Source organism: Carlito syrichta, unplaced genomic scaffold (genome assembly GCF_000164805.1).
Source record: "Carlito syrichta isolate Samal-C Ts95f unplaced genomic scaffold, Tarsius_syrichta-2.0.1 Scaffold316508, whole genome shotgun sequence".
In the NCBI taxonomy this organism is placed as follows: domain Eukaryota; kingdom Metazoa; phylum Chordata; class Mammalia; order Primates; family Tarsiidae; genus Carlito; species Carlito syrichta.
The window spans coordinates 453,095-478,129 of record NW_007260604.1 but is presented as its reverse complement, the minus strand read 5'-3'; the positions used below and the strand labels follow the sequence as shown (position 1 = coordinate 478,129).

Here is a 25,035-nt window from a genome sequence, read left to right as displayed (position 1 = left end):
GTGTCTATTTTAAAAAGCCATTGAATGTGAGAATTCTCACGCGATAACATTCAAGTGGCTGTTGGGTCTAGTGCAGTAAAGAACTGAACTTCGTTTCTGCATCTGGCTCTTCCACTTATTGGCTTTAGGACCTTGGGCAATTCCCTAACATCTCCAAGCCTGTTTCCTTGTCTGCAAAAATGGAATAATGTAAGGAGCCCATAGCATTCAGTAGAGAGTGGGCCTTTCATAAATTTTGGCTATGTGTGTATGTAGTGTTGGTAGTTAGGCAACTAGAGTGTTCCCAAACAATTCTTTTCCAGACTTCTTAGTTTTATGTCCTTCAAACACATGAGAATAATTTGTTTAGTTTTCAGTAAGCCAGAAAGCATGGAGATAATCCAACTTTTATCCCTTGAAAGATAGTGAATAGAAACTTTTCCCATTTTCAGGACCCTCCGATATGTTCCAGAGGAATCCAAAGACAAAGTTATCTCAGATGAAGATGTCCTAGGAGCATTACTGAAAGTCTTCCAGGCTCTATTCTTAAATGATTTCAATAAACAATCAGAAATCTTGACTATGCTTCCAGATCCTGTTAAATCAAAATATCAAGACCTACTGGCAATCGAACATCAAAGTGTGGAACTGTTTGAAAACAGACATCAACAGCAAAATATCTTTAAACCAGAAGAAGTTCTGTATAAGACATTGGGTTTCAGTATTGCCCGAGCAACTAGCTCGCTGGTTTCTGCTGGGAAAGGTGTTTTCGTTACCAAAGGATTGGTACCAAAAGGCGCAGTTGTATCTATGTATCCTGGTAAATAGCACGACTAGTACTTTGCCAAGTATCTTACATACTGATATAAATATTATGGCTGGGCACCATGGCTCACACCTATCATCCAGCACTTTGGAAGTCCAAGACAGAAGGAGTACTTGAGCCCAGGAGTTCAAGACCACTCTAGGCAACATAGTGAGACCTTACCTCTGTAAAAATCCCAAAATTAGCCAGGCATGGTGGCACACCCCTGTACAAGTCCCAGCTACTTGGGAGGCTGAGGTGGAAGGATATCCTGAGTCCAGGAGGTCAAGGCTGCGGTGAGCCACGATTGCACCACTGTACTCCAGCCTGGGCAACAAAATGAGATACCTACTCAAATAAATTAATTAATAAACAAATAAAACACCTAGATCTATAATCCTGAGAGTAAGGGATTGAGTTGGAAATTCAGGTTTCCATAGATTTTTAAAATTCAAACTTGCCAACGGTGTGTAAATCCTGGAGTATTTGGTGGGATAAATGCATTTTTCTTTTAAGGAAATCTTTCTAGTCAATGTTTAAATTTAGACCATAGTCTGGCCCACTTTGACAAATTGCTTAGTACTAGAGAATAAGTCAGTTTGGCTTAGTTAGTTGACAGTCAAAGATTAAAATGGTATGGGTCAAACATGAAAGATAACATTTAAACCCCAATATCACTGAATAAAGACCTAACTGTCATTTCTACACTTGAAAAGTAAGGCAGTTCTTTTCAAAAGATCATTGACTAGAATGTTCAATAAACTGTTACTTGTTAAACTAACATTGTTTTTTGGTATAGTGGAAAGTGTGTGTGTGTGTGAATATTTGAAGATAGACCCATGGTTTTTTGTTTATTTTTGTTTTTGTTTTAGACCCATGATTTTAAAAAGTCATCCTACTATTTTCTAATTTTCCATCTCTAAGCAAAGGAGTCTCAGCTTTCTGCTGTACAACTAACCTAACTCTGTAAAGGCTAAACAGAACAAGTCAGCAAACAAATTTTTATAAACTAAGTTTTATATAGATTAACAAGCCTGGCCAAGCACAGTGGCTTGTGCTTATAGTCCACCACTTTGGTAGACTGAGGTAGGAGGATTGCTTGAGCCCAGCAGTTCGAGACCAGCCTGGGCACCACAGCGAGACTTTGTCTCTACAAAAAAAAAAATTAGTCAGGCATGGTGGCACATGCCTGCAGTCCTAGCTCCTCAGGAGGCTGAGGCGGAAGGATTGCCTGACCCCAGGAGGTTGAGGCTGCAGTTGCAGTGAGCTGTGATAATGCCACTGTGCTCCAGGCCGGGTGACAGAGTGAAACCTCGACTCTAAACAAACAAACAAAAAAATGCCTGGCGCATAGGACACTTAGTAAATATCGATTTTCTCCTTTCCTCTTTTGCCAGTGACAGGAGAAACAGCCCGAATGTCAGACTCTTCTATTCCTTTATATGTCTACATTATTTAATTATTAGCAAAATACATTTCTTAAGACTCTTTAGTGAATATCAGATCACATTCTGCATGTATATATATGACTTCATAAAACTGAGCCTAAAATGTGATGCTTATGTTAGCATTCACCAAGATAGAAGTATTTTATTCTGCTGTCTATGGTTCTGTGCTCCATCTGCTGGTTCTTTGCTCTATCTGCTCTTGGGCATTTACTCTTTACAGGGAGAAAGTGTCCGAACCTGATGGCTCATGCCTGTAATCCCCCAGCAAGGTGAGAGGATTGCCTGAGCCCAGGGGTTCGAGACCAGCCTGGCAACTTGGCGAGACCTTGTCTCTACAATTAAAAAAAAAAAATTATCTGGACATGGTGGCATGTGCCTGTGGTTCCAGCTACTTGGAGACTGAGGCGGAAGGATTGCCTGAGCCCAGCGGGTGGAGGCTACCATGGCCATGAGCATGCCACTACACTCTAGCCTGGGCAAGAGTGAGACTCTGACTTGGAAAGAAAAAGGGGGAGGTGGGGAGGTGGGGAGGGGGGAGAAAGTAACCAAAGAGAATGTCATGTTCCAGAGAGAGGTTATGATTTTTACTTGTTACATGTTTTTGTCTTGTTGCATAATAGGTACAATATATCAGAAGTATGAGCCAATCTTTTTCCAGTCTATTGGAAACCCATTTATTTTTAGATGCCTGGATGGGGTACTCATTGATGGAAATGACAAAGGAATATCAAAAGTTGTGTACAGGTAAGTGATGCCCGTGTACAAATTGAAATATAGGAGATAGAATCAAATCACAATGATTACGACCAACAGCATTTGTACTTTAGACAAAAATCTATTTAGATAGCTGTTATGTAACAACTCAAGCTGTCCTATTGATTAGAAAAAAATTTTTAGGAAAAGATTGCACTTAATTCTAGGGTTAATTATGTATTTTTGAATTCTACTTTAAGATATGGAAGAACAATCCCTTAGCAAATGCTTTTCACCTGTTACAGATCTTGCAGCGGCAGGGATCGACTTGGCCCTTTAAAAATGAGTGATAGTACATGGCTAACATCAGAAATTCATAATCCCCTGGCCGTAGGACAGTATGTCAACAATTGTTCAAATGGTAAGTAGACATCATGGGGCTGTGAGACCTGATTTAGCAATGGTTAATTCTACTCCTTGCCATATGACTCAGTGCCAAAGGCAGTTTAACATCTTAGTTATTTAAAGTCTTTAAGCACCTATAATTTTTGGAGGGTAGATATCAGAGAGAATTTGGGAAAATAATGATACACATTATTTGGAATTCTTTAATTTACTGGTTTTGCTCTGATTTTGCAGTGTATATAGGCAATTGATAACAACTGCCCTTTTGATCATTAGTTTAGCATTTTAAAATTAGTTAACTTAGAGATCATTTTGTCAGTGCCTTAGTATATAGCCTTATAGATTAATCACTAGACTGTTATATGCTTTCTTGGCTAAGTTTATGAGTCACTTATTTCTTTAGGACTGGACTTTCCCATAGGTAATAGTTTGATCATTTGGCTACATGCAGCATAGGCTTTGGTGTTTGGAAGACATGAACTCCAAGCCCAACTCTCTTATTTAACCCTTAATCTTTCTGAGCCTCTATTTCCTAATACATTTAAAAAAAAATGTACATATAGAGGTTTATTTTATGTTTATATATAATTGAAACAGATGTATTATATATGTTCCATGTTTAAAAAGTAAACTATCTTTTGTATGTTTTACTGTTTACTTTTTGAATATTCTTATATATTATTTATTATTTAATATATTTTTTTTTCTTTTTTTTTTTTTTTTTTTTGAGTTGGAGTCTCACTCTGTCGCCCAGACTGGAGTGCAGTGGCCGCTCCCGGCCACCACAGCCTCGACCTGCTGGGCTCCGGCGATCCTTCCTCCTCAGCCTTCCAAGTAGCTGGAACTACAGGCGCGCGCTACCAGGCCTGGCTAATTTTTTGATTTATTGGAGAGATAAGGTCTCGCCTGCCCAGGCGGGTCTCGAACCAGTGGGCTCCGGCAATCCACTCACCTCACCCTCCCAAAGGCGCGGGATTACAGGCTGAGCCACCGAGCCCAGCATTATTTAATATATAAATATATAAATAAAATCTAACAGTGCTTGGAACATAGTAGTACTTATTTTGAGTATGTTTTGACAATTTAGAAAAGCAGACGTTAAGTGTCAAAATTCAATACTGTTTTCTATGACCTGTATCATGGCTCTTATCCTAAAAATTATGTGCTTGTTCCTAGACAGAGCAGCTAATGTCTGTTATCAGGAATTGGATGTGCCTGCAGTTTTCCCTGTAGAGCTGAAGCAGTACCTTCCAAATATTACTTACAGCCACGATAAACAAAGGTTAGTCTTCTAAAAGAGCATATCTCCTGTCTCATCTTATGCTGTACTTAAATACATATATTTTCTAAGAAAAAGCTTTATTGAATTCGTGGTAAGTTTGTTAGTGAAAAATTTTAAGTAACTTGGATTTTTATGTTCATCGCACCTTAATGTGTTCTTGCAGGCTTATTGAAATTAAAAATTATCCTTTCACTTGGCTCATTCTGCTTATGATTACCCATTTTTATTCTAAGTAGTACTTTACAAGTATCAACCTTCAAGTGCTTTTCAGGCGATTCTGTTGTTTTTCCTACCTACAAAATCTTCAAATACATTTTCACTTTAATCTTTTTTTTTTTTTTTGGTCAGGGTCTCACTGTCACCCACGCTGGAGTGCAGTGGCACAATCATGACTCACCACAGCCTCCAACCCCTGGGCTCAAATGATCCTCCTGTCTCAGCTCTCGAGTAGCTGGGAATACAGGCTAGCACCACCACACTTAGCTAATTTTTAAATTTTTTTGTAGAGATGAAGTCTCACTATGCTGCCTATACTGGCTTCAAACTTCTGGCCCAAGCAACCTTCCTGTCTCTACCTCCCAAAGTTCTGGGATAACAGGGATGAGCCACCACACCTGAAGTCTAATCATTTTAATATTATGTTCCCTACCTCACAAGAAGCACCCACTTGAGGATAGGGGCCAAATTACACTATGATTTCTTTTGTCCATTTCACTATTAGGTTCTTGAAACCTATAGCAAAAAAAAGGACTATATCCAGAAGATACATATTTTTATTGTAACATTTATCTTCTGTTCATTAAGCGGAAAATCTACTGGGAATACTCAAATAAAAGTTTTAAATATAAGTAATTCTGGAGAGCTGAGAGTTCTTCATTAATAATGCTGTAGGAAGGTATAATCTTTATATTTCACTTAGTCACTGGCAAACTTTATATAGGACCTATTCAGTGATATTTAAAACTTGGACTATCCATTATACTTAAAACCTGATAATTTTTATGTCTCTATGTGTGGGTTTTCTTAGCCATAGACTCTAGGACATGATGTGATTAGAACTTTGAAGGTGTACATGCTGTGTCCAGAAAAAAGTATTTTCTCAAAATCCAAATAATTTTAAGTAATGTTTCTTTCTTTCAGAATACAGATACAAATCAACCAAAGAATGTTAAACGATAACGTCATTTAAAAATCCCTTTTTGGGATTCCACTTTTGGGGGCCTAAACATAGAAACAACTTTCAGATGTCGTCAGTTTTATAAACTTACTGATTTGTATTTTAAGAATGATATAGACAGACTATACTCTAGAATACCTGCAGCATGGATAAGAACAGTATCCTCCTGGAAACCAGATGCATAAACTAAAATGGAGAGAACGTTACATCTGTAAAACCCGTATTGATGATACTAAAAATATGAGCTTGTATCTGTTAATCCTGTACCTCTTGTACATTTTTCTTTTTGTTTTCAGCTTACTCCGATGTGTCGTCCTTGTCGCACTTAGGGACATCAATCAAGGGGAAGAACTTTTTTCAAACTACTACACAATTGTCTGCTAACTCTGTAAATTAGAAATTAGGGTTTCTACTCAGCTATTGAGTTAATTCTAAATTTTTTTTGTTAATCACTTCTCCGAGTTCCACCTGGAGAACAAATATTTTGAGACCTAATTGGAATGGGAATTTTTTATGTTTTTGTTGATATTATATTTATGTTCCAATTTCATGATAAAAAGCTATTTGCTTCATTACAATTTCAAATTTGTAATGCAATTCCAGTTTTAATTGGTTTTCAACTAAATACACAATAGCTTATTAAATTAAAGCCTACTACTTGAACTTATAATTTCAGTTTTTCCTTTGTTTATTTTGTAAGCTCTGTGGTGGTTTATAAAATCTTGGCCAAGCATCAGCAATTCTCGTAGTGCTGTTGATGTGTACAAACTTCTGTAAAACCTTTATTTCAGAATCAAGTTAAAAATATCTATTGTGTTGCCATGAGTAAATTGGTGTGTATGTATAACTTAAAGATTGTTCCAGCTGGATAAGGAGAAAATGTGAGGTCATTATACTGTTTTCTCTACTCTTTGAACATTTCCACACCAAAGGAAAGGTTAAAAAAAAAATGTGAGATTGTTTTCACATGGGAATATGGTGAAGCGACTGTTGATGGGAGGAACACCTGTCCCCCATGGCTCGTGTTTTCACGTGGAGAGCTCCCATTTGTCACACTCCTAGCCTCTCTCCACCCACTGAGGAAAAGTGACTTTCTGAGTATGCTTGGGGAAGAACTAGGCTCCCATGGCCTATACTCTTCTAGTTTCTTCGCTGTGGACTCTGCCTGCAAGCTGGGAGAATATGTCCTGGGCAGGTCTCTGCCTTGTGCCAGGAATATAGCCTGTAGCCAGCCCCACTAGTGACAGAACGAGTCTGGTTCAGTGGTGAAGTATTCATAAGTTAACCTGGCTGCAGCCCTGAAGCCACAATCTCCATGGAACCTGAGTATAACCAGATTCTGACTACCTTCACTACTGTGCCACCGAGTTTATTGCAATTTCAAGAGCCTCCTAATTGCCTTGTTTCCTTCCACTCCTGTCCCCCTTACAAGATACATCACCAAGAGTGATTCTTGGATATCAGTCTTGACACGCCCCTGTTCAAAACCTTCCTTCTATCATGGAGTGAAAGTTGAAGTCCTTCATAGTGACCAGCTCTCACCTCTCCTGTTCTCTCCTTTCTTCCCTAGCTCACTCCAGCCTAGCCACACCTGCCAGGCACTTTCCCACCCCAGGGCTTTTGCACTTCTCTGCCAGTAAAGATCTTCCCCCCAGTAGCTCTCTCCCTTGGGTCACCTTCTCAGTGAGGAGCCTTGCCTAATTACCCTATTGAAATTTACAATCCCCAGCTCCCACGCCAGCCCCCAGTCTCCATTCCACTTCCCCATTTTTCTCTATAGCACTTACCATTAGCAAGCTCAAAAAGCATACTGTTGATGAAAATTATGGCCAAAATGGCTTCTGGTGACCTAGACGTCACCAGATTCTCTTTCTTCCACAAGGCTTCTCCTTTCTCCCCTAAAGCCCAAAGGACTATAGCTCTTATAAAGGCATGTGGCTGTCTTCTTGCTCTATGCAAAAATACCTGTGCTTATGCCTGCTCTGAAGGCGCTTCTGTGCATGTGTCCACCACAGAGCCCTGTGGTTTTAGACAAGAAACTAAAGCAAAAGAGTCAAGGCTTTTGCTTTTTTATCCACTTCTTGGCCTTACACAAAATTTGGATATTATGTGCAATCTGATCAGTGCATATTAAGAACAGAACTAGATAAAGCACTGCTCAGATCAAATGAAATATGGGGACAAACTTATGAAATTAGGCTAAGATAAGACCTTTAGCTTGAAAAGATGAAAGAGCTGACCAGGATCAATGACACTGAATAATGTCTAGTTGACCACAAATATAATCTGCAAAGTAATACTTGATCAAATTTCAGATGTCTTCCTAAAAGACAGTTGCCTAGAACAGTGTTGAAACATAACATTAAATAAATGTTTCCTTACTTTAAGCATAATCCTTACTTTAAGAAGTTTAGAACTTTATTATAGATGGAAAACGTATAGCAGACATGAAAATATTTTATCTACCAACTTTATTCCTTACCTATCATATTTACTACATCTAAAATCAATTTAACGGTGCTACAAGGTCTACCTACTTGGTCTAGCTTAAGATTCATTAAATAAAAAATCTATTTTTGGCAAATATTCACACGAACCAAGAAAAAAAAAGATTTCCAGATTTTTATTTCTGGAACTGTACACCAGGTATTAAAGTACAACAAATACAAAATAATGCTCAAAAAAATCAGTGTTTATGTACAAATATTAAAATCAATGCAACCATAGCAACTTCCTCTTGAATATCTGATACTAAAACTTGTTCTGATTGTCACTAATTTATTTCATACTCACAGGGTACTTATTTCAAACTGGGACAATTGGAATCACTGGTCATCTAACAGGAATATTAATATCTACCATATTTAACAATAAAACTAATAGTTTCCTCCTTTTAGTGAAAAAATTAGGAACTTTTTAAAAAACATAGTAATGTCAATATTTTTATAAATTATTTCAATTTCCATTTGTAGACAATGTGCTTTGAAACTCTGGGCAAACAATCTCCTTGGTGGTCAGGTTTATTTGTTAGTTTACATTCAAAGTTGAAATATTCACTAGAGACTTTGGTTAAATTAAATAGTATCACTACGTTCTATTAGATCTGATGTTCTCAAATATTTATGACCCTCGGCATTTTAAAAATTAAAAAGGAAACGATTGCACAATTCTTTGACCTAATTGTACAGATTTTAGTATTTTTTAACAGTATTCTACATCCTTCAAGTAAATTCAGCAGTTGACCATGACAAGAGGAAAACTAAGCATTTAAAAAGCTAGCATGAAAAAGATGAAATACAACTAACAAAAGTAAAGTATTGCTATAATCACAGCACCAGTTACACTTCTAAATGAATCCACTGTCCTCTTCAAATTCCCTGTACATAAAAGATGTATCAGCCAACACTGCAACTGCTCACCATGAATTTTTGGTTTGTTCATAAGAAAATAATGTGGGGGGAAAAAAAGAATTCATCACAGTTTGTTATAAGAATTGTGCTTAACACTTGATAATAAAGGCATTATTGTTTCTTCATATGACTGCACATCAGTTATTTTCATGCTTCCAAACGCAATTCTTTTAATAAACAGTAACAAATTCTCTGTTAAGATGTTTAAATGGAGAGAAAAAAACAGTAAATCCAGCTTTTAAAAGAAAATTCAATAAATAGCTATTATACATGGATAAAGTCATAGTGGTACAATTTATGAATGTCACATCAAGCATGCACAAAAATGGTATTATACATGGCAGAAGTAGTCAGAAAATATTGAATTAGATCTAAAAAGATATGAAGAATTTACACTTATATACAAAAATCTTGCAAATTATTGCCTCATTTTAACAAGGAATTAAAAGTAAACGTTACCAGCTAGTTAGCACTCTCTAAGAGGCTAAAATCAGATTGGCATTTAAAAATCTATTAAACTAGCTGGAATTTATTTTTCTCTCATACCATTTTCTGGATTTTGGTCAAAAATCTTTAAATAACTAAAGTGTCCATTCATCTTGCTGATAATCAAAACTTTAGATAAGAAACACTGTTTCCATCTTATATCAAGATCCCAGCAATGCATAGATAAACTGAATATATTACTGCATCAGCTACTGAGAATGGGCATGTTCATTTAAGTGCAACTGGTATTAGCATTCAGTCATCTTTGTGTAAATTACTTATACAAACCAGCCACTGTAAACCCAGAGTGAAAATTAAAGTTACAACAATGGAAGATTATGGCCAGTATTCTTACTAAATTATAGAAAGTGTACTGATTTTTAATAAAAGAAATAAGGTTCAAAGTTTAGCACAACACAGCAATAAGAAGCTGACAACTTGGATAAAAATATCAGAAAGCAACACAGAGCCCAGGCTACCCATTATTTACTGTGTGCATACAGGAATGCTAGACTTTAGGTGTATAAATTAGAGACTGATTTTTAAGTTATTAATTTAACTACTTTTGTCCACTGTGCTAAACTAAATTTTATAGTAAATGTGCTACTGAGTAAACACTTCAAAGCAATCTTCATTAAAATGCTGCAAAGAAAAACAAGAATACATACCATCCAAAACTAAGGATGTCATTGCAGTTCACAGTTTATATAATAAATACCCTCCCTTTCGATCACTACTAAGATCACTACATTCTATCTAATCATCAGCACAACCTTGAAGCAACTTAGACTCACAGATATTAGCAATGCAGCCAAACACTGAAGTTTTTTGCAAAGCAACACACTAGTAAAAATCAAAAATTTCAATTAAGACGGTGCAAAAAAAAGATTCTCTATTTTAACTGTACTATAAAAGCAATGCTTATTACATCCTAATACTGTATTACATATTGTTTGATTCACCTTATAACTTAAAGTTGCATGTCTATAGAGCAAAAATGGCCAAAGTTTATGACAATGGCTTCTCATTCACAACGTTTGGAATAAAAATAAAACTGAGTTTGAGATACATCTGAACGTCTATCATTTTTTTAAAAACTTAAAGTGGTAACGTACCATTCTATTTCAGATAGGATATACTCACATTTTTCTTACCAACTATTCCAGCTAAACAAAAAAGCTTAAATATACTTCAAGGTTCTACTGCATCATGTATAAAATCTAGAAGTCCCTCTAAATATTAACACTTTGAACTGCAGTGCTACAAACAACTTAAGAGGTGTCCCAAAATGTAAACCATTGAGTGGCAACATCCTAGGCTTTGTAGACTTGCCTCCACAAGTCAACTGCCTCAGGATAAACTAAATTATCAATGACAAGTATGATTTTTAAGATTACAATCTTGACAATGGTGGACAAAACCCCATCTCCCATCTGAATACCACATCTTCAAATGCCAAATTTTTAGCCAACAAATACAGTTACACAGAAATCTTGTGGCAGTAAAATGACCAATTCTGTGCAAGGTAGCTCTGGTCTAGAATTTTGAAACAGGATCCAAGCAAGTGTCTTCGTAATTTGCACACAGTTCTTCGTGCTGGCTTCCATAAAGATGGACTTGCTGTTTGTAAACTGAAGTGCTCTAGTTGAATAACATGAGAGAAGTTTCCATTTTAAAAAAATCCTTGCATGTTTGTGCAGTTTAAAGAAACCTACCCCTGCTTTTATTACTTAAGAAAATAAAACCCAAAAAATGCTACATTGAGCAGGGATTGGGATCGGTACCTGTAAACATTGTTATTCCACTGCATCCATTACGGCAAAAGGAATTTACACCAAAAGAAGCCACACCATTCAGTTCAGAACATCTGTGCTGGTTTTGAGCTGGTGGCCTCTGTCTACAGGTTTTAAAACTGGGAGTGAGGGCAGTGGGGAACGAAAAAAATAGAAAAAGAGGGGAGTGGGGAAGAGGTATTGGGAGATGAGGAAGAGAGAAGCAGAGCTTAAAGCTGCACCACAGAGTTCAATCTTAGTTCCCAACTCTGCTGATCATAGTTCATTTCCACATTTATGGATTGAAAAATGAAAATACTCTTGATAAATCAAGATATAGTTCTATACATACTGACATCACTGATGTCATAGTGAAAAAGGTTCAAACTTCCAGTGAAAGACTATGCAAACCTGATAGCTCCCCTCAAGTTTACCAGTACTGCACACCCACTGTTCCCGGGCTCCTCACTCACATCACTCAGAGTGGAGGGCGGTGTGCTGATGCAGAGTGTGGGCACTGATGAAGCCGTTGGTCTCGTTGGCAGACAGACTGCCAAAGTCAGCCACAGAAACAGCCATTTTGGCACTGGTGATGTGATGTGTGTGATTTTCAAAGTCCACACCCAGATTATTTACAGAAACCTCATTCATAAAGGATTCAGGGACAGCAAGGCCCATTTTCAATCTTTTTGCTGGTCTTTCTGACTCTTCACTGCACATGTTCATTGGGTTGAGTTCTGAGTGATAAAATCCAGTCTCAAATAAATTAAAACAATCACTTTCCCCATTGCTGGGCAGGGTGAGTAACTCTTCTGTTACAACAGGCACATGATTTACTTGTCCACGGGGTGTGTTGCCCAGTGGAGGAAAGCTATCATCCAAACAATTCACATCTGAGGGGTTGCAGACAGTTGCTACACTGTTGGTCAAAGCTAAAAAGAAATGGAAAATGGTAAGTAAGTGGTCCTATGACATGAAACAAAGAGGAAACAATTTTGCAACCAACTAGACCAAAGAACACAAAAAGATCTTCATTTTTACCTGTCAAGTCACTGGCAGTGAAAGAGTTGAGAATGTTCAGCTGTTGATCAGGAATAGGCTCAGGCCGGTTAGAAGTTAAGGCTGAAGAATTTACCGTCCCACCCAAAGCTTCTGTTTCATCCACCAAACGATCCATATAGTCCCTGAAAAACACACCCCAATAATTTTATGACTGTATATCACAGGTGAAAACAAAAGTCACTGAAGTCAAGCCCATGGTACTTACGTAACTCCAGGGTGATGGTTATATCGTTTCTTTCCAAATCTTGTCTGTTGAGCAAAGTAATCATAACGTTCTGATTTCTTCCACATATAGTAGAATGCTACACATTCAGCAACTGTTCTAGTTCTCACCTAATGAAAAAAGTTGGATTTTTAAAAACAAATGATTTTTTTTTTTAGCAACTTTTCTTTCCCACAACAATGTAATAACTTCAACCCATGGGTCTTACTTTCTATCTTCTCAATTATGAAATTCTGAATTCTTTTATTAGTAAAATGCCTTTACATTCAATGATGGGGTCATTTTCAAAAGCCCAGATTTTGTGTTTTTTTTAATCATAATGTATTAGTTTATAAAATAAATACGCATTCAGAAATTATCTTACACCTTTACAGAAAAATCCTGAAACACTGCCATCCTTTGCTTTTCTTCACTAAATTCTCACTATGATTGTGACTACAGTGAGGGGTTCATAAATTTGGATTAACCAATCCCCGAGGTGTCCATGAATGGATTTCACTGGACTCAATTAATTCCCCAAATCATACACAGGTATCCTTCTCTGGGGAGAAAGAATGCAGCCTCACCATATTATCAAAGGGTTCCATTATCCAAAAGAGACTTAGAATCCGTGGCAAAAGAATCAACAATCTATAACAGCTGGAATATAAGATGATTTGCTAGCTATAGGCAGGGCTCTTCCCCTCCAATATGTGTTTGGCTTTTAGCTTCAAGAGACTGGTAATAATAAAATATGAGTCTCGCCTACTTGGCTCTACATCCAAACTAGAATTCATGTAACTACATACAGCCACAGATAAGAATTCAGATATACGAACAAGTCTTTCTCCTTCTCCAATAAACAATTTCTCCCCTGCTTAATCATGACTCAATAAGGAAATTTCAGTATTTCTATCCTGATTCCTGAGTGAGTTGAGATCACCAATATAGGGACAAGCTTTTTAAACTTTTTAAACCAAGAAATACAGAATACCTTTCAATAAACATCATTAACTATAAGTCTTCGCAGAGAACGCAGGCTTCGTGGGGCCACAGACCTTTTCTGTCTTATTCACTGATGTATCTCTAGTGACTAAAACAATGTCTGGTAAGTGGAGTGGAAGGACATAATTGTTTATGGAATGAATGGACAGAGCACATGTAAGTCATTACAAAACTGATGGCTTTTTTTTTTTTTTAACTTAAAGGACAACCCACACTTCTTTTAAAATGTTTTATCTGCCGGGCTCGGTGGCTCAGCCTGTAATCCCGCGCCTTTGGGAGGCTGAGGTGAGTGGATTGCCTGAGCCCGCGGGTTCGAGACCTGCCTGGGCAGCGAGACCTCATCTCTACAATAAATCAAAACATCAGCCAGGCATGGTAGCGCATGCCTGTAATTCCGGCTACATGGAAGGCTGAGGCGGAAGGATCGCCGGAGCCCAGCAGGTCGAGGCTGCGGTGGCCGGGAGCGGCCACTGCACTCCAGTCTGAGCAACAGAGTGAGACTCCAACTCAAAAAAAATAACAAAAGAAAAAAACAAATAAAATGTTTTATCTATTCACTAAATTAAACACTTCATCTCTTCTCTGAAAAAACATTAAGCTTTCATACATACAGAGTATGAAATTTGCAACATCATACTGGAAGGTCTACCTAATGTAGTAAGACAAGAAAATGAAATAAAAGATTGGGAAGGAAGAAATAAAGCTGTCTCTGTTCACAGATGACATGACTGTCTATGTAGAAAACCCCAAAGAATCAACAACAAAATTTCTGGTACTAATAAGCACTTAAGCAAAGTTACAGGAGGCAAGTTTAGTATACAAAAGTAAACTGCTTTCCTATATCTAGCAATGACAATTGAAATTTGCCAAAACAATACCATTAGCACTCCAAAAAATTAAGTACTTAGGTATAAAATCTAACAAAATACATGCAACATCTATATGAGGAAAACTACCAAATTCTGATTGAAGAAATCAAAGAACAACTTGAGATAATCTATGTTCATGGATAGAAGACTCTTTATTGTTAAGATGATAGTTCTTCCCAACTTGATCGACAGTGAAATCCCAATCAAAATCCCAGCAAGCTATTTTGTGAATATCATCAGACTAATATTATATGAAAAGGTGAATAGCCAACAAAATTTTGGAAGAAAATGATAAGTTGAAGGATTGACACTACCAAAGTTCAAGACTTACTATCAAACTACAGTAATCAACACTGGGGGGAAAATAGACAAACAGGTTAATGGAACAGAAAAGAGAGGTCAGAGATATACCCAAAGACATACAGTCAACTGATCTTTGACCAAAGAGCAAAGGCAATTCAACAGAGGAAGAATCGTTTTTTTCCAAAAATGATGCCAGACCTACTGGACATCCACATACCAAAAAAAAAAAAACAAAGAAAGAAAAGAATCTAGATACAGAAATTACACCTTTCAAAAAATTAACTCAAAATGAATTACAGACCTAATTATATAACACAAAACTATAAAGCTCCCAGGGAATAAAAGGAGAAAATCTAGGTGACCCTTAATCTGGTATTTTAGAAAAAACATTAAAAGTATGAACAATAAAAAATGAAAATCTTGTAAGTTAGACATCATTAAAATTAAAAACATTTACTCTGCAAGACATACTGTTAAGGGAATATAAAGACATGTCTCAAACTGGGAGAAAATATTTTCAGAACATGTATCTGATAAAAGACTAGACTCTAAAATATACAAATAAGTCTTCAAATTCAACAATAAGAATACAAACCACTCAACTAAAAAGTGGGCAAAAGATCTGAACGGACACCTGAAAAAAGATACACAAATGGCAAAATAAGCATAAGAAAAGATGATCAACATCATATTCATTAGGTAATTACAAATTAACCCTTTGTACTCAAAGATATCTCATGGATCACCTGTGTGCAACTCAACTACACTTTTTTACAAAATAGTGAAAAACAAGTCACTTCATATTAGATAGTACAGCATTAGAACCAATTATTTTATTGCAATGATATTTGGCTTATAATGGAATCTTGGGCATTGAGGAACTTATTTATGACCAAAACAATCGAAATTTTATGTATTTTTCTAATGTGTGGTAATATGTGAAACAGTCACCAACATACATTGCAGGTTCATTGATACATGTTGTACAGCAACTTGATGTCTTCCACCTGGTATTTTTCTCTTTGTGCAGATGGTGCAGTCTCATTTTCTTCCTCACATTAATAATATGTAATTTATTGTTGTTTGAAGAATATGTGGAAGGACACACTTGTGATTCCTGAAAATCACTTTTCAACTGATTGATCATATCTCAGTACATATTCTATTTCTTTACTTGCTTTTTCATGCAATTTGAATGTAAAACTTCAAAAAAATATACATTTTTGAAAAATCCGTGCTTGTATAATTTTGTCCTGTATAGTCACCAGCAATCTTTTTATGTTCCCTGGGAGGGGACATCCGAGTGGTCTGCTAAATTTACGATGTCCCCTGAGAGGGGACATCTGAGTGCAAAGGGTTAAGACAACAAAAAGATGCCACTGAAAGTCCATTAAAATGGTGAAAATCTAAAATACTGACAATACCAAATGCTGGCAAAGATGTGAAGCAATAGAATTCTTTCATTGCTAGTGGGAGTACAAAATGGTACAGCCACTTTGAAAGATAGTTTGGCAGTTTCATACAAAACAAACATACTTTTACCATTTTATTCAGTAATCTCTGCTCTTTGGTATTTAAGAAAATGAATCAAAAACTTACATCCACATAAAAACCTGCACATGAATGTTTATAGCGGTTTTAATCATAATTGCCAAAACTTGGAAGCAACTAAGATACCCTTCAACCAGGTGAACGAATAATCAAAATCAAAATGGCATTTCCATATGAAGCAATACTGTTCAGTGATTAAAAGAAAAAAAAGAATGAGCTATCAAGCCTAAAAAAAACATGAAGGAAACTTAAATGGATACTGCTAAGTCAAATAAGCCAATCAGAAAAGGCTACATATTGCATAATTCCAACTATATGACATTCGAAGTGGCAAAAGGGATCAGTTGTTGCTAGAAGCTGTAGGGGAGGAGGGAGGGCCAGGAAGAACAAAGGAAACATGGGAGTTTTTAGGTCAGTGAAGCTACTCTGTATGATACTGTAATGGTGGGTGTACACATTTGTCAAAACTCACAGGATGTACAACACAAAGAATAAACCCTAATGTAACCTATGGACTTCAATAATAATGTATCAACATTGGCTCATCAATTGTACTAAATGTATACTAATGTAAGATGTTAAAATAATAGAGAAAATGCTAGGGATGGAGAAAATATATGGGAATTTTTTAATTCCTGTTCAGTTTTGCTGGAAATCCAAAACTGCTCTAAAAAATAAAAATCTATTAGTTTCTTTTAAAAAGGTAAAAATGTTGACTTATTACCTAAATGCTTCAGAACCCTGCCATTCTTTAGGATAAAGAAAGATAATAAAGGATTTTGGGGTTGGAGTCTCACTCCGTTGCCTGGGCTGAAGTGCAGCAACACGCTAACAGTCACCCCAGTGTCAACCTGCTGGGTTCCAGCTATCCTTTCTCCTCAGCCTTCCAAGTAGCTACCCTGCCCGGCTAATTTTTTATTTATTGTAGAGACGAGGTCTTACCATGTTGCCCAGGCTAGTCTCAAACCCATGGGCTCAGGCAATCCTCTCGCCTCAGCCTCCAGAATTGCTGGGATTACAGGCTTGAGCTACCGCGCCCGGTCCAATAAAGGATATTTTAGAGTGAAAAACAAAAAAAATCTTTAAACAGACTTTTGTTTTCAGAGGACTTTTAGGTTCACAGCAAAACAGAGCTGTAGAAAGTACAGTTTCCATATACTTCCTGCTCCCATACTTCCATAGCGTCTCCCACTGTCAATAGCCGACACCAGAGCAGTAAATTTGTTAAAATAAATATACCGACATTGAAACATCATCACCCAAAGGTCACAGCTTACACTCTATTTGTTGTACATTCTATGAGTTTTGATAAATATGTAATGACATATATATCTACCATCACAGTATCATACAGGATAACCTCACTGCCCTTAAAAATACTCCCTCCTGTATAACCCCTGGCAACCACTGATCGTTCTACTTGTCTCTGTAGTTTTGCCTTTTCCAGAATGTTGTATAGTTGGAATCCTAAAGTATGGAGTCTTTTCAGATTAGCGTTCTTCACTTAGTAATATGCATTCGGGATTCCTCCTGTCTCTTTGTGGCTTGACAGCCCATTTTTGTTATCGCTGAGTAACAGTCCAGTGTCTGGATGTGCCAGTTTATTTATCCATTCGCCTCAAAGGACATACTGGTTTCTTCAAAATTTTGGCAATTACGATCAAAGTGGCTACAGACACTGGTGTGCAGGCTTTGTGTGGATGTAAGTGTTCAACTCATTTGGGTAAATACCAAGGAGTGGGATTGCTAAATGATATGGTAAGAGTATGTTTGGTTTCATAAGAAATTTCCAAATTGTCAGCCAAAGCAGCTGTACCATTTTGCATTTGTACCAACAAAGAATGACAATTCCTGTTGCTCCATATCCTTACCAACATTTGGTGTCAGAATATAGTTTTAGTTGCTTTTAAAGTAACAATGTTTCTCCTTTCAGCAACTGTAGTTCTCACTGCTGAAAAGAAATGATTTTGAGGCCACAAACCTTTATATAGCTTGGATAACTTGATAACTGTTTATGTTGAAAGACATGTAAATTATACTACCAGCCACCCAGGAGCGGGCTGTGGCAGCTATGAGCAAATTCCGTAATGTTTAGAGTGATATCTGAAATGTTAATGGCAGGAGAACATTAACCAGTTGTTTTCCTACTCAAGTGGCTTATCAATTAATTGCTTACATTCATTGTAACTAGTAATTTTCCTGTACTAATTTGCCCAACTTACCTTATTCTTCTGTATAAGATGAAAATCTTTTCCAAAAAGCATTAGTGCATGTTCAAAGCTTCGACATTCTTCTTCTGTCCATGCTGTCATTCCTTCTAAAAAAATTTAAAACAAAATTCATGGGCCTCAAAATTCTTTTACATGAACCACCGATAATCAGTCTCTCTCACCCCCCCACACAAATGAATTCGATACGTAGGAGATTTTGGTTAGGATTAGTATGCACACTATAAATCTTATCAATAAGCCTAGAACACAAAAATATAAACACTGGTTTTTTTCTCTGCATTGCAGGATAAGAATTTAATATTTTAAAAGAATTTATAAGAATTTAATATTTGAAAAATAATTTTTGCTTGTTTTTCTGATTCAAAAAAAAATTTAAACAATGAGCATAGCATATCTTAAAACTAAAAAAAAGGTTACTCCCTTTATGAGGAATAAAAAGCTCTATTTTGGTCTTACATCAAAACTGTAAATTCTTTAATTAGAGACCACAAATAAAGTGTAATCAACATATTTATTTAAAATTGGTATAGCCAGGCACAGTGGCTCACGACTGTAATCTAGCATTTTGGGGGGCAGAGGCGAGAAGATTGCCTGAGCCCAGGGATTTGAGACCAGCCTGGGCAACTTAGCTAGACCTCGTCTCTATGATAAATCAAAAAATTAGTGCACACCTGTAGTTCTAGCTACTTGGAAGGCTGCGGCAGAAGGATTGCCTGAGCCCAACCGGTTGAGACTGCGGTGGCCGTGAGTATGCTACTGCACTCCAGCCTAGGTGACAGTGAGACCCCAACTAAAAAATAAATAAACAAAATAAAATAAAATTGGTATGTAGAATGATATACTCTGAAAAAACAGAAAACAAGACATAGTTCATGCTTTCAAAAAACTAAATCTTATTCAACTTCCCAGCAGACGTTAATGTTGTTGGTGAATTCAATGTCTACTTGGAGCAGAGATCTGGAAGGTCTTTACAGGGTCATAGGCTAAACTTAAGAGTTAGTTTATTACTCCTCTTTATCTCTGAAGTTTCTCACTCAATGATACTAGGGACAGGTCATAATAAAGGTGAAAAACAGTCTGAACTAAGGAAAAAACCAGTATTTAGTTTTTGAGTTTTGAGAGCTTAGAATAATTTTTTTCAAGCAGCAGCATTTATAACGGAAACCTCTCAATAGACTTTCACAACCTTCAAATTTAAATGTATTATTTAGTTTCTATATTTTTCCAAGCCATCTAAGTAATATTACTAAGCATTATTTTCATTCTATATATACTTAATGAAAACTATGGTACATGCGATCCATTTATATGACAAAAAATACTGAAATAAAAGTCAACCATTTTCTTTGACACACATAAAACAAGTCCTAAGTATTGTGAAGTGTTATTATACAATTACTAAAAATATACTTCTTGAAATAAATTTAAGAGAACATATTATACATGTTTCTTTTTTTAATATTTAATCTCCTTTTAATGTCCTGTTTTTTTTTTTAAAGAAGGAAAAAACAACTTTTTTCAATGAAATTATAAGATCATTTTTAAAAATTACTTTGGATATATTGTCATCTCTGGGGTCTGCTTTGCTCTGTAACTATTTCTTCAAGAAAGTGATAGAGGGTTAACTAATTTGTATCTGAACAATCTCTGGCAAGTCTAAAAATAGAGGGCAAGAAAAGGAATAGACTACTTGCTATGAAGATGAACACATATCTCATAAAAGCGTTACAGGATTGCTCTGTCCCTTAGGATACTTTGCTTATTCTGATCCCCAAGTGGCCATACCCTGTCTTTTCCCTCTCTTGACCCCAAGTGTTTCTTACCTTGAGATGCCTTTCCATTGCAGCAGTACCTTTCAATTGCTTCCTTAATATTATGGTTACACTTGAGAAGTTCATACAATGCCTAGGGGAGAGAGAGGGAAAGAAAAATTCAATAAAAATAACTTGAAGCTCATACCTAACAGCACTTTAAAAAAACAGGTATATCAAAAGAGCCGAGACAAATACAGGCTGAAATGCTTTCTAATTTCAAGACATTTGGGAATATATCTGCCCAGGCATTTGATCTATATAACCACCCTGCAGATGGACTACATGAGTTTGTTCATTCTCACTCTCCCTCTCAGAAGTCATCTACTATGTCATTGTTGGCTCTTTTTTTTTTTTTTAAATTGCTGGGCCTTCTGAACTGGGAATTTCTCCTGTTTTACATGCTTTTTTTTTTTTTTTTTTTTTAATTAGGAAAAATTAGAATTATAGTCTGTCTCTTGATGTCATTTCCTCCCTGCGTTTTAGAGGAACAGTAGCAGGCTTGGAATAGTAGAACTGGTACTTTGGTGACCAGGTTTATATTGGTTTTAGTTATTCCCATCTACTATGAAAGATATCACTTTTTTCCAATAGAATTTTTTCCTATTAAATCTGTTTGGAATTATGAATATAATAAACAGAAAAAACAGAATTAAACTGAAAGTTAAATAATCCACCTTCTCAAGTAAATTTCAAGGAAGGTGAGAATGACTGTATATTAGAAAAACTTTCAAGACATCAATAGGCTACATTAAAAAACAATCATCTCTATGCTAATTACTGATCTAATCACTAATTGTGTATCAAAACATCACTATGTATCTTATAAATATGTACAATTACTATGTCAATTTATAAAAGTCAATCATTTCAACAGCTGCTTTAAAAAGCATCTGATAAACCAATATCCATTTCTAATTTTAAAAAGTAAACAACTATAATAGTTATTAACAGATGGATACTACCTTGCTATAAATAAAGATACCCTATGTTGAAGCAAGGATCAGTATTATTTATAACATAAAAACCTTAGATGTATTACTTTCACCAAAAGCAGGTTAAAATCACTATTACTATCAAATATCTGAGAGTTACAGCTAATGCATTAAGATGTAAAACAGAAATAAAAGATATGATGATGATAAGGAACAAAAGTATAATTTAATGGCAACTCTAAAACCAGAAAACCACTCTGTAAATGTACACAATTATGACGTATCAAACAAAAATATTAACAATAAATTTTTTAAAGAATACACTAGAAAACCTAAGAGAAACAACTGAAAGACATAAAAATTGATAGCGTAAGATAAAATGTTTAAAAAATTGTTATTTCTCTATATCAACAATATACAATTATAATAGAGATCCCCTTTACAACCACATTAAATACACACATACACAGAAAAGATATTGAGGAATTAAGTTAATGAGATGCATGTGATGCTAAAAAAAATTGTAAAGATATGAATTCTTCTAAAATTAATTTATAAACAATGAAATATCAATACAAAAACACAACAGGATTTTTTTTTGATAGCTGACAAAACTATTTTCAAGTTCAAGTTAGTATGACTTCTCTACGCTACTTGGGAATTCAAGTTTGATTCTACCCATCTCTGGGTACTCAGTAGTCAAGGTCACCTAAGCTAGGATACAAAATGAAAAAGACACTGAGAGGGGCAAGATGATGTCAGAGGTGCAAAATTAAGTACTCAGAAAACGTGATAGGCGATTCTCCCACACACTTACCACATGTGATCAGGAGAGTGTTCTGCACCTATACTCAAGTGCTTAGCAAATGCTCCTACGTCAAATTTATAGTTTTACTAGACATTACCTTTTAATCACTTCCTGAATAAAGTTCAATAATTCAAAAATACATTTATCATAAAATTTAAGCAATTTTAGGATTTTTAAATAATTACATGTATAAGATAGATTATATAGTCATCAAGAATGAGGTCATAAAGAATTCTCAATGGCAAAGGAAAATAAGATTAAGTGCTTAAAAAGATATAAAATGGTATTTAAAGTAAGATATGTGATAGAAGACTGAAAGAAAAGACATGAAACTGCATAGAGTGGTTACTTCAGGATCTCAAAATTATGTTAAACCAGTATTTTGCAAATTTCAAAAGTCTACCAGAAAAGATATTCAATTCACATGTAAGAAACGCTTGAATCAAGAAGATAATGTAAGTTGGCTGCTGTTTCAACAGAAGACAAAGTATACCTGTTCATTGTCCCTTGTGTGTGTTCCTGCAGAAATTCTGTCCATTATTTTTTCATTTCCAGTTCTTAAGGAGGTCTCAACAAGGTACTCCTTAACTTTGCTCTCCAAAACCACATCAGGACACCAAAGTAACTGGTCTTCATTTTCATAAACTGATTAACAAAAAAAAAATCCCATTAACACATTACAGTAAACATACTCAAAGATGAACACAGACAGTTCCTCGTCATCCATGGTAGGATATCCACTGGACAAGTAACTTTGAGGACACTAGTAATCTATCTGGCATGTAGAGCCCTTCACTAGTTTTTAAAAAGTTATTTTTGGCCATTGTCTCATTAAGCTATGGTGTGGCCATGTGCTCTCTGAGCTATGGCCAGGCCATGTTTCCTGACTTTTGGTCCCCTCCGCTACTTTGAGAAGGTGAATGTCCTCTTTCTCACTCTCTCTCTTTCTAATTTAGTTTTTAAATAAGCTGTATTTTCTAAACCGAAAAAAAAATTTTTTTAAACTTTACTGTAGGCCAAGACTTCCAGTAGCCAGAGCAAACAGCTTTTTCGGCAGTCAGATTTACTGACCAATCATAAGGTTTTCCATGCCTAGTAAAGTCTAATGTAAAACTCCGTATGGTATCTTATGCTCTTCTAATGAAGGAGTAAAAAATAAACTGTGTAAGTTCTCTAATAACTTCTTTGGAATTTACTCTTGAATTTCCTTAAATGGCTCTATGAAATCTCTAGAGGTAAAAAACTATAAACAAATAAAAAACAAATATCTGGTAATAATGAAGTCTTTAAGAAAAGCATATTTTTCCTTTACTGATTTATTTCCAATAAAATAATTTTTATTTAAAGGAGGAAGCAGATTAATCAAACCTCCCTAGGGAGGTTTTTGGAAAAATGAAGAGTAACAGTAGGAGAGGTAAGCTTTCCAATATGTCTTAAAGTGACTAATATTTTAGTGAAAGAAATATTAAAAACAAGTGTATATTTTATTAACGTACTCTGCCACTTTATTCTAGTTTCTACTTTACACAATAAATTAATAGGAATGACCTAAGTATTTAGCCCAGTGCTTCAAGTGCAATCCATTCTTCATTTAAAAATCTGCATAAGCCAGGCTCGGTGTCTCAGCCTGTAATCCCACACCTTTGGGAGGCTGAGGTGAGTGGATTGCCTGAGCCCACGGGTTCGAGACCCGCCAGGGCAGCAAGACCTCATCTCTACAATAAATCAAAAAATCAGCCGGGCATGGTAGTGCGTGCCTGTAATTCCAGCTACCTGGAAGGCTGAGGCAGAAGGATCGCTGGAGCCCAGCAGGTGGAGGCTGCGGTGGCCGGGAGCAGTCTGGGCAACAGAGTGAGACTCCAACTCAAAAAAAAAAAAATCTGCATAAAAACATAGCTAATAAAGGTAATCTGGGGAGGCTGAGGTGAGAGGATCGCCTGAGCCCACAGATTCGAGACCAGTCTGGGCAACTTGGTGAGATCTCATCTCTAAAATAAATCAAAAAATTAGCTGAGCATGGTGGCGCGTGCCTGTACTTCCAGCTACTTGGAAGGCAGAGGCGGAAGGATTGCCTGAGCCCAGCAGGTAGAGGCTGTGGTAGCTGTGAGCATGCAGGCTGCTGCACTCCAGCCTGGGCGACAGAGTGAGATTTCAACTAAAAATAAAAAAATTATTGAGTTCACTATGTACTAGGGACCAGGATAAGAGCATTATGCCCACAACTGTATGAGGCATTGTCATTCCGAGTTAGCAGGAAAGTCATAAAGTGTGCCCGTGAAGCAATAAGACAGATTTTTTTGAGTTGGGGGTCTTAAACTCTGTCACCTAGGCTGGAGTGCAGTGGCACAATCATGGCTCATCACAGCCTCAACCTCCTGGGCTCAGATGATCCTTCTGCCTCGGACTCCCAAGTAGCTGGGACTTACAGACGTGCATCATCATGCTAGCTAATTTTTAAATTTTTGTATAGAGATAAGGTCTCACTGTGTTGCCTAGGCTGATCTCGAACTTCTAAGCTCAAGCAATCCTCCCATCGCAGAACCTCCAAAAAGTGGGGATTGCAGGCATGAACCACAGTGCCTGGCCAAAACTAACTTTTGAAAGAAGTTCCTGGAACCTTCTTTACTCTTTGGTCACAAGTGAGCTAGTTAAAATAGTTTAGGTTTATTCCTTCAAAAGTTAGAGAAAGTACACATTCCCTCCTGAGTTACACAATTGAAGGAATTATTACACCATTATGTTTGACATTAAGGACCTATAGCTGCTGAGTATATACTTGAGTGCAAGGGTGCATGCAGCGG

The 25,035-nt window shown here is 36.3% G+C and overlaps 2 protein-coding genes across 6 annotated transcripts in view; one reads left to right on the top strand and one right to left on the bottom strand.

The window, feature by feature from the left end:
- The first annotated feature begins 290 nt into the window (after positions 1 to 290).
- Positions 291 to 14,626, top strand: SETD9 (SET domain containing 9). 3 transcript variants are annotated; one of them, XM_021707328.1, is made up of 5 exons: positions 291 to 799; positions 2,853 to 2,976; positions 3,231 to 3,346; positions 4,507 to 4,612; positions 14,446 to 14,626. In XM_021707328.1, the coding sequence occupies exons 1-5, from the start codon at positions 562 to 564 to the stop codon at positions 14,447 to 14,449; spliced, it is 588 nt and encodes a 195-aa protein (XP_021563003.1). In that variant the 5' UTR covers positions 291 to 561; the 3' UTR covers positions 14,450 to 14,626. The 3 variants fall into 3 exon arrangements, with proteins under 3 accessions (XP_021563003.1, XP_021563001.1, XP_021563002.1); XM_021707326.1 differs by lacking the exon at positions 14,446 to 14,626 and adding an exon at positions 6,086 to 6,509; XM_021707327.1 differs by lacking the exon at positions 14,446 to 14,626 and adding an exon at positions 6,086 to 6,509 and having other exon boundaries at positions 4,507 to 4,616.
- MIER3 (MIER family member 3) overlaps positions 8,396 to 25,035 on the bottom strand; it is a 35,826-nt gene continuing 19,186 nt past the window's right edge. For 2 of the 3 annotated variants that reach the window (XM_008074620.2, XM_021707325.1), the window contains exons 7-12: positions 22,728 to 22,879; positions 20,504 to 20,585; positions 18,672 to 18,766; positions 12,725 to 12,852; positions 12,499 to 12,641; positions 8,396 to 12,389 (exon numbers count right to left, since the gene is read on the bottom strand). In XM_008074620.2, coding sequence (XP_008072811.1) covers positions 11,932 to 12,389; positions 12,499 to 12,641; positions 12,725 to 12,852; positions 18,672 to 18,766; positions 20,504 to 20,585; positions 22,728 to 22,879 — 1,058 coding nt within the window. In that variant the 3' untranslated portion in view covers positions 8,396 to 11,931. The remainder of the gene's footprint in view (positions 12,390 to 12,498; positions 12,642 to 12,724; positions 12,853 to 18,671; positions 18,767 to 20,503; positions 20,586 to 22,727; positions 22,880 to 25,035) is intronic. The other variant, XM_008074619.2, reaches the window with a different exon arrangement.

Coding starts and splice junctions, on each gene's coding strand:
- SETD9 (XM_021707326.1), top strand. CDS start 562: ATGCTTCCAGATCCTGTTAAATCAAAATATCAAGACCTACTGGCAATC. Junction 3,347..4,506: donor TGTCAACAATTGTTCAAATG/GTAAGTAGACAT, acceptor GCTTGTTCCTAG/ACAGAGCAGCTAATGTCTGT. Junction 4,613..6,085: donor TACAGCCACGATAAACAAAG/GTTAGTCTTCTA, acceptor TTTTGTTTTCAG/CTTACTCCGATGTGTCGTCC.